This window comes from Nematostella vectensis, chromosome 6 (assembly GCF_932526225.1).
Source record: "Nematostella vectensis chromosome 6, jaNemVect1.1, whole genome shotgun sequence".
Taxonomy (NCBI): domain Eukaryota; kingdom Metazoa; phylum Cnidaria; class Anthozoa; order Actiniaria; family Edwardsiidae; genus Nematostella; species Nematostella vectensis.
In genome coordinates, this window is record NC_064039.1 from 1,369,813 (window position 1) to 1,384,158 (window position 14,346).

At 39.6% G+C, this 14,346-nt stretch overlaps 2 protein-coding genes and 1 long non-coding RNA gene across 3 annotated transcripts; 2 read left to right on the plus strand and 1 right to left on the minus strand.

Moving 5' to 3' along the window:
- Positions 1-433: 433 nt before the first annotated feature.
- Positions 434-2,441, plus strand: LOC116611347. The gene is made up of 3 exons (XR_007311893.1): positions 434-741; positions 1,310-1,459; positions 2,115-2,441. It is a non-coding gene; the product is annotated as an uncharacterized LOC116611347 (long non-coding RNA).
- Positions 2,442-3,814: 1,373 nt separating this feature from the next.
- LOC5503352 (ras-related and estrogen-regulated growth inhibitor) lies at positions 3,815-8,004 on the plus strand. The gene is made up of 5 exons (XM_001624387.3): positions 3,815-3,999; positions 4,251-4,401; positions 6,351-6,407; positions 6,679-6,752; positions 7,271-8,004. The coding sequence occupies exons 1-5, from the start codon at positions 3,997-3,999 to the stop codon at positions 7,655-7,657; spliced, it is 672 nt and encodes a 223-aa protein (XP_001624437.2). The 5' UTR covers positions 3,815-3,996; the 3' UTR covers positions 7,658-8,004.
- A 337-nt stretch (positions 8,005-8,341) lies between these two features.
- LOC5503353 (lipid droplet-regulating VLDL assembly factor AUP1) lies at positions 8,342-14,267 on the minus strand. Its single transcript, XM_048728878.1, has 15 exons — positions 14,095-14,267; positions 13,830-13,967; positions 13,273-13,357; positions 12,146-12,214; positions 11,924-12,038; positions 11,769-11,841; positions 11,335-11,371; positions 11,177-11,221; positions 11,018-11,091; positions 10,663-10,729; positions 10,418-10,508; positions 10,176-10,343; positions 10,004-10,113; positions 9,306-9,409; positions 8,342-8,797 (listed from the first exon to the last, which is right to left on the minus strand). The coding sequence occupies exons 1-15, from the start codon at positions 14,139-14,141 to the stop codon at positions 8,770-8,772; spliced, it is 1,251 nt and encodes a 416-aa protein (XP_048584835.1). The 5' UTR covers positions 14,142-14,267; the 3' UTR covers positions 8,342-8,769.
- Positions 14,268-14,346: the final 79 nt, after the last annotated feature.

A 14,346-nucleotide genomic window follows, 5' to 3' on the forward strand; every position in this document is an offset into this window, starting at 1 on the left:
TGGTAATGCCAAGGCTGCCCCTTTCTGATGTTGTTTACTAAATTCAAGTTTTTGATAAATTAACTTTTACAAACAGAAATGAAACATTGTCAGTTTGGACCTGTATGTCTGTTGGCTCAGTCCTAAAGCTGAACCAATATGGCGTGTCGTCACGTGACGTGGACAGAACATGATCCACATGCACGCCGTGTCAGTTTGTCTAACAGCTTCTGGAGGAAGGTGTTAAGGGCGGCAAGCTACACTTATCTTATTCAGGATTTAAAATTTGAAAAATTTCACATGGAAAGGTTGTTTGATATATGTTCACGCTGGGGGAAAAAGAGGATGCAATTTGGGGGGGGGGGGGGGGGGGGGAAGCCGGGCAGGTTGATGCGCATAAATAAATTCGACAGCATCTAAGCATGCCGCCCCCTTTCCCAGCAGGGCTTGATGCCATTCATGTGCATTGATTGACGGTCGTTGTTTATATCAGTGACCCCAAGCGCAGAGAAACTGCACTCTCCCTCAATCACTTGTAAGGTAAAGCGTTTCTGTGTATCACCGATAATAAGACGTAGACTTTGTCTCCTTCTGGCCTCCATCTGCGTTTTTTTTGCCTGCGTTTTCGCAACGAGAGAAGAGATTTTCGAGGACGAACTTCAACAAACGAACGACAACTTCGAGGAGTGGGATTTTCGGAAGGCTGATGATGACGATGGTGATAACGGGTCGGGAGTTTGCCCAACAGGACACCCTGTAAAAGTATAAGTTCAGTGTTGAATTGGTGAATTCTGGTGCAGACCTTACACTCTAACCTGTTAATTCTTGATCGAAAAAGTACAGTAGAAACCTTCTAACTCGAACTCTTGACAAGCAATTTGAATTTCTCGTTAAAATCTACCATGTCGGAGTTTTATGCAAAATATTATTCAGTCATTTTTAGCTAGATAACTCGAACTTTTTATTTTTTCGCAGACTACATTTAATAGCTTATATCTGATTCATCACCAGAATTACCTTCGTTGTTTATACTTTACGAATTACCTTAAAAATTTAATAAAGAGTTTACGCATTCTTTTGCAAAAAGGTGCATTTTCAACCTTCATTATGCGGCCACTATCTCTGCGACCATTTTAAACTTTTATTGTAACGTTAATTTTTTTATTTGAAAAAAAGAAAGAGATCCTGTTATCTTTCAAATCATATGCTTAATGGATAAATAAGCACATTGATGTTCGATACCAAACAAAAACTATTTTTAGACTATTTGGATATGCATAAATCTCTTTTTACGTCTCTATGTCTATTGATCTTAGTTTTATTATTACAGCAATGTACCGACGATTACTTAAAGTGTCTCATGGACGCTGACGATTGTAAGGAAAAGTACGAGTGCTTAAACTTATATAACAAATGTATAGCTAACACTCGGCCACGTCCCACTCACCGCCCCCGTCCTACCACCAGTGATCCGTTGAAGGTAAGTAAAAACGACTATCCACATTTACTCAGTACTTCTTGTGCATTTTCAAAACCATGGGGAGGGAATGGGAAATGAGGGGAAGGGGGGAGAGGTAGAGAGAGGGGAAAGGGGGAGGAGGAGGGGAAAGGGGGGGAGGGAGGGGGAGAGTAGAAGGGAGGGAAAGGGAGGAGGAGGAGGGGAAAAGGAGTGGGAAAGAGGGGGAAAGGAGGGAGAGGGGGGAGTGGAGCAGGTAGGGAAAAGGAGAAGGAGGAGGGGAAAAGGAGGGGGAGGGAGGGGGAAAGGAGGGAAGGGGGGGTGAGGAGAAGGGAGGGAAAAGAAGAAGAAGGAGGAGAAAAGGAGGGGGAGGGAGGGGTGAGAGGAGAAGGGAGGGAAAGGGAGGAGGAAGAGGGGAAAAGGAGGAGGAAGAGGGGAATAAGAGGGGGAGGGAGGGGAAAAGAAGTGGGAGGGAGGGGGAGGAAGAAGGGAGGGAAAAGGAGGGGGAGGGAGGGGAAAGGAAGAAGAAGAAAAGGAGTGGTAGAGGAAAGGAGGATGTGGTGGCGCTAGACCCCATGGCTAGACATATAGCATTGCCAATGTGATGAAAATCACTGCGCTATTATAAAGGCAACTGATGAGTTGATTATCATATTTTTACTGTGTCTTAATATTTCAGTGCTGGCTTGAACGTAAGAAGTGTCTGACGGCTGCTGGCTACAACTGGTTTAAACGTCAGGAATGCTTTCGGAAGTTCAACCAATGCAAGTACAACTAGATGATGATATGGGAAACGTTTATCATCAGTCACCAAGGCAACCACATCCGAAGCATCACTGATCTTGATTGTCCATTGTGAGACAAAATCAGACTGAGTCAACTCAATGTAAACGTACTTTTATTCATATCTTTTTATCCACCACTTGAAGTTAGAATAAGTAGTGACGTATTCTCATGATTTTACTAGTGGTATATGTCCTCAATAAAGTATTGGTTAACGCAAAAACATATATTAATCAGGCTGCAACTCCCATCCTGACTTGTAATTTCCAAGAAGTAGAGAATTTATCACGGAAAATGGAGATGCTAAAAGGTTTTCTAGCGCCCGACATTCCTGGGGAGGGACGGGAGATCGGCCTGCGGCAGAGGCACTAACTCAAGGGGAGGGGGCTCTGATGATCGGAGACAATATCGAGGGCGGAGGCAAATACCACCAGACCTTTTCCTGAGAGATAAAGGAGAGGCTAGATTAGTATTTTTAAAATTTGCGATCAGCATGTTTGACTTTATAAACGACGTAAACTTAATTAATCTTCAAAAACCAAGTTCCTTGTAAGCTGTTGCCGCTTAAGATAAGCGCGCTAATAAATGGACGACAACCAGCATCTTGTTAGCAGGTGTCGCTACTCTCGAAAGAATTCAGTTCCTGTCCTATTTGTGTCTTGGCTTAAATGGAAAACACACTCTAGCTGCTGACAGCGCTTATCAGCCGTCGAATTACGTTTCCGTTGTAGATAAATTCAGCTTGTCTTTAATCTATTGCGTTGTTTACTTAAGTTTATATGGTTCTCACGTAAACTAAAAAGATTGTTGTTCTTATTTTCCGCGCTTCGTTTTCACACGTTTTGACAGCGGCTGACTGAACATGCGCAGTGTACTATCAAACAGATTTCATCTTTTTGCTATTCTCTATTTTCCGCGCTTCGTTTTTACACCATTTGCCAGCGGTCAGACTAAACATGCGCAGTGTAATATCGAAAAGATCGCGATTCTAATTTCCCGCGGTTCACACGCAAGAGTGCCAAGTGAACTAATCCAAATAATGATTGAGCAAGACAAGTTTAGAGCGCATTCCTGCTATCGATAACGGGGACGTGATGTCTTTTTGTCAAATCCAATTTAGCTGCGGTTAAAAACAATTCATTCCGTTCCAACGATTAACACGTGTTTGTAAGAGAAAGGAATTCAAGGCTAACTGTAGCCCTTTGTGGGTACTGTCGTGGAAGTATTTGTCTGTTGTTTGGATAAAAAAGCGAACAGAGTGATTATTTGTAAGGCATGAACTGGTTATTGTCATAAGGCCAAGAGTTTCGCCCCTTTAGCCCTTTCACGCTTATCCTAACAATGTCAAAACCAGCACAATTTCTACAGCTTAATTCGACTTTACAAGTACAATAGCTCTCCTTAATCCGTAGACAAAACAGTATTCCATTTCACAGATCGTCGGGGATGCCAAGTGCGGGGTTTTACTTTATTCTAATGCCGAACAAAAACAAAATCCATACTAGCTCTTTATTCATAAGTCAGTTTATTAAATGTGACGTGTCCACTATTCTGAGGCACCAGACCGAGGCGCTCCGTGACGCCACTGCCTTATGGTGACGTCACACTGGGGGAGTCGTGAGCGTGTGCGAGCTCTTTATCTTTGAGATGTTGACCTCTGGAAACTACCTAGCAGCGAGGAGCTGTTAGTAATACCAGTTGAGTCAAGTGCTTAGACAAAGAGCATCGTTTACGTGAACTAAACTCGTGTGCAGAAGTTGTTACAAAAACTAAAGAAAATGGTGAGTTTTAATCCTAGATATCTCCTCTATTTGGAGCAGGCTAGCTATACCCAGATAGACTGAGGCTTCCGTTGCCGTACGGGTGACTTGCGCTGGATGGCGCACACTTTTCAATAAGCCTGCCAAACTATGCATCGTAAAAAAATAGGAAATAATATATGGATCGTGGATTGATGCAGACCATTAAAAAACAAATCCTTTTGTAAATATGCGGCTAGAAAAGGGTTTTTTCGCTACTTTCTTATACCCAGGAGTTTCTAACCATTCCTGCAAGTGCCCCCTATACGAGCCCAGTAGAGAAGCAGACCTCCCCACAAGCCAAGCGAAGATGGAAAAGCTTTATGACAAATAATCGCGCTTTGAGCGTGGCGGTTCTGGGAAAAGATGGGGTCGGAAAATCAGGTAAGATTTCTCTCCAGTTTTATATATTATTAATAGGTTAATTCGAGTAGTTTCAGATTTTATTTACTACAAAATATACATTCCGCACATACACAAAAAGGAGTCTGTACATCCATACAAAAAATGCAACGTTTCTGTCGCACTGGAAGTTTTTCTAGATACACCGCCACCTATAAACTGCAGTCATCAACTGTTTTCACTGAGCTATTTAACCTCACGGAGTGCTAAAGAATGACCTCGTAGAATTGTCAAAAACTTCCTTTTTTGTCAATTTGCTGCCTAAAGAAATGTAAATACTTAGTAGCTCGAGTCAGAGAGTGTCTAATTTGACAACCATTGAATATGAGGTCACATGTAAATTTGAACTTCAATAGGCAATGATCACATACAAAAAAGGAAATAACATTCAAACAGGATTTTGACTATTTTTACTGTTGTTGAAGATGCTTAATTTCTTTAGCAGGTTCCCGAATGATTGTTCATATTTGTGTTGATAATAATGCCTAAATAATAGCATTCACATTTGTTATGATTTTCAAAAGTATTTTCCGTCGACCAACAGAAACGGACCGCACACACTGCTTATATTACGTGTAAGACAAGCCAATAAAAAGATGGCAATGGTGTTTAACACTGTATAGGACCAGAGTATAGGACGTACGCGAAGATATTTGTCATAGTAATCCGTTGCTTACGAAGGTATTAGCTTAGCCGGATCTCATGTTTGCAATTCGGATGAAAACCGCCGGGAGCTTCAGCGGAAGCTTAAGTACAAGGAAAAGGAAGCGAAAAGATTTAAATGATCACTAGATACCTGGCGTCAAATGTCTGGGACTTGATCTGTTTGAAAAGGTTACGCACGATACACAAGGACGGGGTTTATTGCGTGCGAAAGTGTGCGTCTACAGATTTGTCGATATTGACAGTCAGTAAATGACCCTTTCACCACATCTTCCGATGGTCAAAGGCTGGTTCTCACTTACGATACAAGCGAAAAACTAGCGCTCCCTTAAAGAGGGCCAGTCAAGGCAGACTATGCCCTTTTGCTATAAGAACGTCATGTTTTGTTTTCTATTTTCATCGCGTCTTTTTTGTTAATTTTTTTTATTTAAACAATATTTACTTACAATTATTCCAAGAGCTATAGGAGCTCATCAAGGGGACTTTTTTTTTTTGCTAATTAGACATATTTTACCATGTTAATGCCAAAATGTGAGATTGAAAGGGAGGAATTAATTGCACTAGGGAGGGATGGAAAGATGGATTATAAACCGATATCTCTATAAGCCTTCAAGTGAAATAGGTTCAGATAACGAGATAACCAGGGTGTATTTACGCGCTATTTCCGATAAGTGACTCAAAGCGCTCAATCAATACTCTATGATCCTGTATCTTATTGTCACGTATAGCATCAGGCAAGAAATAGAATGCGGGGTGTTGACGCGGCAAATACGGAGAGCAAGACTGGACACTTCGTTTGTAGGAAGCACATACTTCGCAAAAAAGGCGCCCGCGTACGCGCATGCGCAAAGTACCAAGCTCTATTGATCTGTTGATAGGCTAGTCACGAAATAATTTGTCACGCTAATTACACGCTTTTTTAATATAAGAATCTTTTTATAAGAATTTTTTTTATAAGATTGTACAGCCTGAGATTTCGGGTATTCCTTGGTGTTACGAAGAGCTTTGTTTTTGGTGCTCAATGCCTTTGTACTCTTTTTCATTGTCACGTTCTTAAGTATTTATTTTTGGCTTTTGTTTTATTGTGTTTTTGGTGCTGGTGCTCCGAAACACCAAGAAACTACCGAGATTTCACAAAAATTCTAAGAAATTGCTAAGAATATGTCATGGCTCAGACAGAATCAATATAACTATTTTGTTTAGTGTGATGCGTTCTAAATAGCAGATATTGTGCTCATATTACAACAACCATAAATTATATCTTGCAGCGTTCACAGTCCGAGCGCTGACGAGAAGATTTATCGGGGAGTATGACCCCTTCTTAGGTGAGTTAGGAGTTTCTCAGTCCTTTAACGGGAATCTTAATCCGTTCTACTGGTAGCTTTTTTCAATAATCCCATCTTCTTGACCGCTGTTACATAGATCCTATTCCCGATTCTGGAACCTAAAGTCCCGTTTCAGACGATAGCCAATTTCATTAAAATAAAGGCGAGCACCAGTGCCATCTCAGAACCATTATACTGTGTGTGTTTTATTTTAATTTTTCTTGTTTTGCGGGACATTTCCATAAGAAATAACGCTATGGTTCGTTTTCAGAGCTGAACTACAAGCACTCCATGGAGATCGACGGTCAGTACTTGGCCCTGGATGTCTTGGATACGGCAGGCAAGGTATCACGGGAAGCTAGAATGAGTCCCCGCCAAAAAACAAAAACAGGGCAACTGGCCCCCACGGGGGTGATCGTCGGCAAAATCAATTTTAACCCTAAAGGCTAGCACCTTGGGTGTGGTCAAATGAGATTCTTACCCCTAAGAGATAACAAATTAGGTGTTGTAGAAGGAATTTTTTTAACCCTAAGAGATAGCAGAATCGAATAAACCGTCAAAAACCTCCTAAGGAATAGCAGGAGGAGGAATTTTATACCCTAAGTGATAGCAGAATGGAAAAAATCCTCCAACAACCCCTAAGGGATAACAGTTGGTAGAAATTTTATACCCTAAAAGATAGGACGATCACCCATCTACTTTTCAGGAGAGTCCCCCCCGGAACACTAGGCGCTACAAAAAATGACGCGAATATGTCGTATCTTTAGAGTGTGCATATCCTCATTGACTGGCATTCTTAAAATATAAGGACTTTATAAGGAAAATAAATTCTGGCGCCTGAATCCCTAATTACTTCTTTACAGAATTCCGAGGAAAAGTTGGAAAGAGCCAGCGAGAATACCGAGATCTACTTTCTGCTTTACTCCACAACAGACAAGAGGTCTTTCACAGAGGCCGAGGAGATAGCCGAGTACCTCTTCGAAACCAAGAACATTGACCCATCGACGCTGACTATAGTAGCGACCAAGAAAGACCTTGTTCACATGCGGGAAGTCGACGAGTACGAAGGTCGCTTCCTCGCTCAAAACTACGGCTGTGCGTTTGCGCAAATCTCGATATCGGAACACTACACAGAGACAGTGTCGACGGTCCAAAACGCAATCAAAGAATGTATCAACAGGTTGAATATTCGCAAGAAAGCTAATGGATTCTTAGATACTCTTAGAAGAAGGTCTTGGAGCGGACAGTAAAATGAGTTTTGTCGTAAGCTTGCGTTGCGATGGCAACTGAGTCCGCTGAAACGGAAAAAAGCGTGTGCCATGAGCATGGAAACGTTCAGATGAAGGACTGTTATACGACAGCACGAAATAGACCACAAATAGCACAGTCTTTGCTTGGGATACCTTTGGTGGGTGGAGTCTCGATAAAGGGGCTAATCCAGGACTTTTCGAGGGGGGGGGGGGGGGACAATGAAGATGCATTTTTTGTCCTTGCCATGTCATATATCGAGGTTCCGCTATTAACGAGAAAAATATTGCTATGTATTGTCTGATATCGTTAGTAGAAAACCAAAAGAATAAATTATGAGATAAGCAAACACTTCTGTCCGCTAGGTAGCCTGATAGCCGGCTCTCATTGCTTTATTATATTGGGATTAGAAATTCAAGTTGGATACAAGCAAAGTAAACCTAGAGGTAAATCCTCCTCAGTGTCATATCACAGTTACAAAGAAAGTTTATTTAAAAGCTAACTCAAGGCATGCTACAATGCTGAATACTTATTCGAGGATTTATTAAAGCATATTATTTATAACAATGTGTGAGAATGATTGACGTTTCCTTTGGAACGTCGCTCGCACGCTCCACATTTCTCTTTTAACATACGTGTGGGCCACAGACTTTCCGCCGCCATAAGTTCGCTAATCAAAACAATGGTTACATGTTTTCCATTTAATTGAACCATTCATAACACAATTTCCTTTTGTAACAGATTTTTCATATTCAACTGCTTACATCCACAATTCTGAGGTAACGTAGACATCTAAAAATAATCTTGAACCTTGCTTATTTTGTTTTCTGTTTTTGTTCTGTCCCCGTAAAGATAAACTAGAACAATTATAATCCGCCGGTTAGGTGGATAGATAATCTATATTTGAATATGTGATAAATACCGTAAGCCAGTCAAGACAGTCACATGTCTCATGTGTGGATATACCCTCCCCCTCCGTCGGCTTTGTCCCGCCTCGTTCTCGCGCCTGTGAACTCGACGCCCTGGGTTTCCGAGGATATCATACTTTTTCTTTCGGAAATGAATATTACAAGTGTCATGTTACAAGTGTAGGTTATGGTGTGAGGGTGATACATCAGAGACCATGCTTCGCCATGTACCTCCTGGAAAACAAGAAAAGATGACAGTGGTAAAGCACTATAAACAATCAACAAAAGCTGTATGTACTTTATTCATTCTTTTTCTATTTTAGCTGTTAATAGCAAGTCTTGGAAAAAGAAACAGTAGGAAGAGTTTAGGAAGGTGGGAGTGTAAAGGTTTATTCACATTTCTTTACAAAACCCTTTTTGTCTTCTCCAAGAAAATGACGCTGGGGGACGGCAACACAGTATTTTTTTCCTCCCATATGAGATTGCAACCACCACAACCCCTCACCTAGATCTTTCACTTCCTATCCACAAAAGGAGAACACAGGGTACCTACCTTCTGGCTTCTTCTATCATCGCTTTCTTCCTATCCACAAAAGGAGAACACCACAGGGTACCTACCTTCTCGCTTCTTCTATCATCGCTTTCTTCCTATCCACAAAAGGAGAACACAGGGTACCTACCTTCTCGCTTCTTCTATCATCGCTTTCTTCCTTTCCTCAAAAGGAGAACACAGGGTACCTACCTTCTCGCTTCTTCTATCATCGCTTTCTTCCTTTCCTCAAAAGATTTATGCCTGGCATCAGATGATTTGAAGAATTTTGCAGCAGAAGAAGATTTAGGGGGAGACTAGCAAAAAAAAAAAGGGAAATGTCAAAATGATCCTAGATGTTTTCGGTTATAAGAGGTAGGAGCGAATCAAGGATTTTTAAAAGGGGGGTGGATAATGGCCGGATAGATGCTTATAACTGATCCAGTGCTTCTTGGTAGGTCACATAGATCTTACAATACTTCATGCTGAATTGGATTTGTTGCGTCAGCAAAGTCAAGCAGGCGAAGTAAAATGGACAGTACCTCCTGTCCCTCAGACATTTATTTTCTTCAAACAAAGAGAGTTTTCAATTTTTTTTACTTAAAAAGGGGGGTGGATATCCACCCGATCCCCCCCTGTATCAGACCCTGAAAGGAGCTATAAATATTCAGAGATTTGGTCCAAAATCTGTAAGCTGGAGAAATATATCTGGCCAGGCTGAAATAGCTAGAGCGGAGCCTCTCAACAACTGACACAATTTCGACACAAAATGTGTTCACTATAGAACGTGTCTGCTTGTCTGAAAAAATTGAAATGTCTGTTAAAGATTTAGCTGTATATGAAACCAGGGTGATGCGGAATCTATTTATATGAATGGAGGCAAAGTTCATAAACAATAAAACCTGACTCACAGGAGTAGCGCTAGTGGACGATGTTGCTGATTGTGGTGGCTTGTCTGGGGTGTAAGGGACTCTTCCTTCCAAGATATTAGAGATGGTGGTATCTACACATCTACTTTTACCTGAAAAAAGTCATCGGTTACTATTGAAAACATCTTTGTGACAAATTAAAAAAAATACATACTTAGATCCCGCTGTATAACATCTATCGGCACTTGTGGTAAGACCTCTCTAACTTGCTGAGCCATCCGCAGTAAACGTGTATCCCTGCTTGGGGCAGGGTAAGGGGAGCTTGTATGACGTGACAGAGTGGGTGGTGCAGTGGCTTGCCTAGCTTGTCTTGCAGCTTCCTCTGTAACCAGAACCCTCATTTCGTTATGGAGTGAGCACAAGCTGCAAATGTCATACAGATATGAAACAAGCTACCTTCTTGCTGCTGCTGGAGGTGCTTGATGTAGGCGTTTTTATCCTGAGCTGTGAACTCTGTTGCTGATAAATGCAATGATGTAGCTATTGCCTGCAGAAATACACTGGTCAGAAAAATAATGTTTGTATCGAAGCTCAGTCACTGCCAATGCTATTTGCTGAGGAGTAATCCATAATTAAATAAAAGGCTTTATTGGAGTTAAAAAGTTAATGGTGTGTCCTCTACCTGTACCGGCACAAAATACCTTTTGCACTTCTTGACTGAATTCTTCAACACTTTGGTCATGATTACGGTCCATTCTAGGAAGGAATCTGGCAGACAAGAGTTTGATATATATCAAGGTGGAATAATATTAACTAAAAAATGCAGAATGGGGTGCAGAAGTATTCAATGATTTGTGGCAAGCAGGACTAACACCCCTCCATACCTAAATGAAAAGTAATTCCTGAGATCTTAACTATCTTTGCAACCTTCTATTGATTCACACACCTGTGACAGGACTGGTGTCTATTTTTAGGCATCCAGCTAATAAAAAAATAATCAACACTTTACCCACCCAACCCCTCCTCCTCGTAACATGCTTCTGCCCTCGGGCTTACCTGATGTGGAACTGAGTATAAGGAACAAAGAAAAACCAGAAAAGATCTGAGCACCAGCTGCTGCTAAGGGTAGACTGAACAAAAAGCATGATATTTAGAAATGAGAGGACCAGAAATGCTCAGGACATCATTACAAAAGTTATTAGAAAGTTGATGTACCTTAGTTATATCAGGAAATGATGGCCTTTTGACCTCTAAAGTAACCTACATCGATGACAAATGTGAAAATAAGGTTTAATTGATCTCAGGTAAGGTGAATATTTTAAATTTACAGAAAGCCCCATGAGGAAATAAAAAAGAATTCAACTGATACTTACAGGGGTAATAGTTCTGTATAGCTCAAAGCACCATGGACTGAATCAAGAAAAAAAAACCTGTATTCAGTTTGTAAAATGAGGTTTCCACAATCATACAGCTCAAAACACTTTACTACTAAAAATAGACATGAAATCTCTCTCACAAATCAAAGCAACTTGGAAAAAAATAAGTTATAAAAGAAATAACGGTCTGTATGTTGTGTTACCTATAAAAAAAGATGCAATTATTATGAGTGGGTTTTCAATTAATTGACTACCCACTTAGGTTGGACTACGGAGCCTTGATTTACACTTGTCTATTGCATAGAAGGACTGCATCATTTTAGACAGATTGCACAACCACAAAATCTTCAGATGTTTGCCTTGAATATTGTTCTGGTCTACCAGATTTAGAAATGTAGATAATCATACAAAACTGGGTGAGAACCACTCACTTGAATTTTAGTACACCTTTTTGACCATTAGTTGTTGACTCCTCAGGAAAAACTAGGAGAGGCACATCTATTTCTGAGGTCAAGCAGACAAAATAAAGATCTTTAATACAAAATTAGAACAAGGGAAAATGGGACTAAGCACTAACTGCACTTACCTGTTAGAAGCTGAGTAACCCTTGAGTTCAAATTCTCCTTTTCTTTGGTCCCTCCAAATGTTGTATAACCAAGTACCTTGTTAATAAGCCAAGGACTTGGGCTCATGTATTCATACTAGAAAAACAAAGGACAAATCCAGAAAATCATTAGAATTCTGATTATAAAATCTCTGGATCAGGCCCTGTAATCATAAATGGTCACTTCTAACATTATTCCCTCACCATGATGGATGGAACAGCAATTTCCATGGCAACATTATCAAGGTGGGTGATGTTATTACAAACAACAATCTAAAAAATAAAGGGAATAAGAAAGAGTTTACACATGGTATTACTCTGTTGATAGTAACTGAAAACATGATAACCTGAGTGTAATAGATTTCATGATACTAGGACACCTTGAGTGTGATTAAGGATAAACCATGAAGGATAACCCCCCTCCCCTTTTAAGGTTACGGTACAGTTTCGCGACCTGGTCTAGGAAAAAATCGTTACACGCACACATTTTATCCAAACTATACAAACCAAATTACAAGTATCAAAAAAAATAAATCATTATAAAAGGAGAATCTACCTATGATTGTTATTTATGGTTTAAGTGTAAAGTTTTTGAATAAAAAGTCAGTAAAACAAAACAATATAGGTGTCTTTGGAAGAATTTAGGTACCATACCCTGTGAAAGAAAACATATACTTTTTAGAGCTCTTTTTAGAGCTCCACAATCTGCCCCTGTAGTCCTTGAATTTTGATATCTAGGTTTAGTAGGCAAATTTCAGCAATATCCGACAATCAAATTACATTAAAATTTTGATAAATTTGGAATTTTAATACCTTGTATATACACTTTTGGCAACAAGGTTTTGCTCTGTCAGACTGACAATTTTAATGCAATTCCAAGCAATATGATACATAAATTCAGAAGTTAAGCATGTTTTGGTGGAATTTTTGTTTTGCTGTTATGCATTTCTAAACATTTCTTGAGACTTAAGCTCTGTACCAGATTATGACACTTCACACTACCGTAATCGGGACATGCACATAGCCAATAGGGTTCATTCACTGGTGTGTCGCATTCCCAAAGAGATCAAACACCCTTCAGGTATTACACACTGTTTTGACAAGAGTAAAAGATTTTGACATGGAAAGTGTTATGATTATAATTCCCTTAAAATGTTTTTTGCTTATATTTCCTAAAATAAAATCTCTGTAAATTTCATTCCATAATATGGTAGTATTTAATTTAGGGATTCTGTTTTGTCAAAATTGTATTTTTGGTATTTCTATCAACCTGAAACTGTACCGTAACCTTAAAGCCCAGGAGATGAATAGAATATCTAAAATGTAGGTACCTTTTGCTTGTCCTTAGAGTAATTTTCATAATCTTCACGTGTGACTACAATACCAATGATAACAGAGGAAACTTTTAGCAGCCATCTAAAACACAAAATATTTTGTTAGTCACATATCATGTCCATTGATTGATTGTACACAACCTCATACAGGTTACGCAACCTTACACAACCTCATACAGGTTACAAGTTCCTAGAGGGGTTGGCTAGAAAATTGAACAAATTAAATACATAGCACAAAACCAAGTTAAATGTGTTCTAAAAGGAATGATTCAGCTGGCCATCAACTGTTTTTCAGCTGGTGAAATAAGCCAGCTGCTAGTGCTTAAGATAAGACTACAAACAAGCTATAAAACATTTCAGCTGACCTTACTCTGGCGTAACTAATTGATAAATTATTGGAAAAAACAACTTTCAGTCAAGGTGAATGTTACAATGATTAGATTTTATATCACTTGATACCAATTAGTGAATTAATTGTAAAGTAATATTAACAGTTGATAACCAATTGACAGTCACGTAACTTTTAATTCCAGATAAAAACATTTGCTCGTTACCTTCGAACAAAAGAGTCTTTTGGAAGAATGAATGACATCAACATTAATTGTAAGGAGAAAAACACTCGAACAACCACCAGAAGAAGTCCCATCGGTGCATAGAATAATAAAAAGAATAGCGAAAATCCATCTGGAAATCTGAAAAATAAAAAGAAATACATATTATTATTATATAAATGTTGCATTCTTTGGCTCGACGCACAAATCAATAGGGACGCTTCATCTTGTTGACTGTGGTGGTTTGTTTTGAGATCGTTACACTCACCTGTGTAAATTAAACAATTCTGATATTTCGACGTTCTCAGATGACATTTTGCGTCTCAAGTCGATTGTTTGTGTAGTTGTGAAGAAATCGAGCAAGAAATTGGTATGTATTTCAAACACACAAATTCTAGTGTATTTCACTTTTTTGGTTTGATCGTCTTTTGTGGTCAGCGGTAGCCTTTAACAACAGGGAAACCGAAATAAAAAAGTAAAAAAATACTCATATATCGCATGAAAATAAAGTATCTTTTAA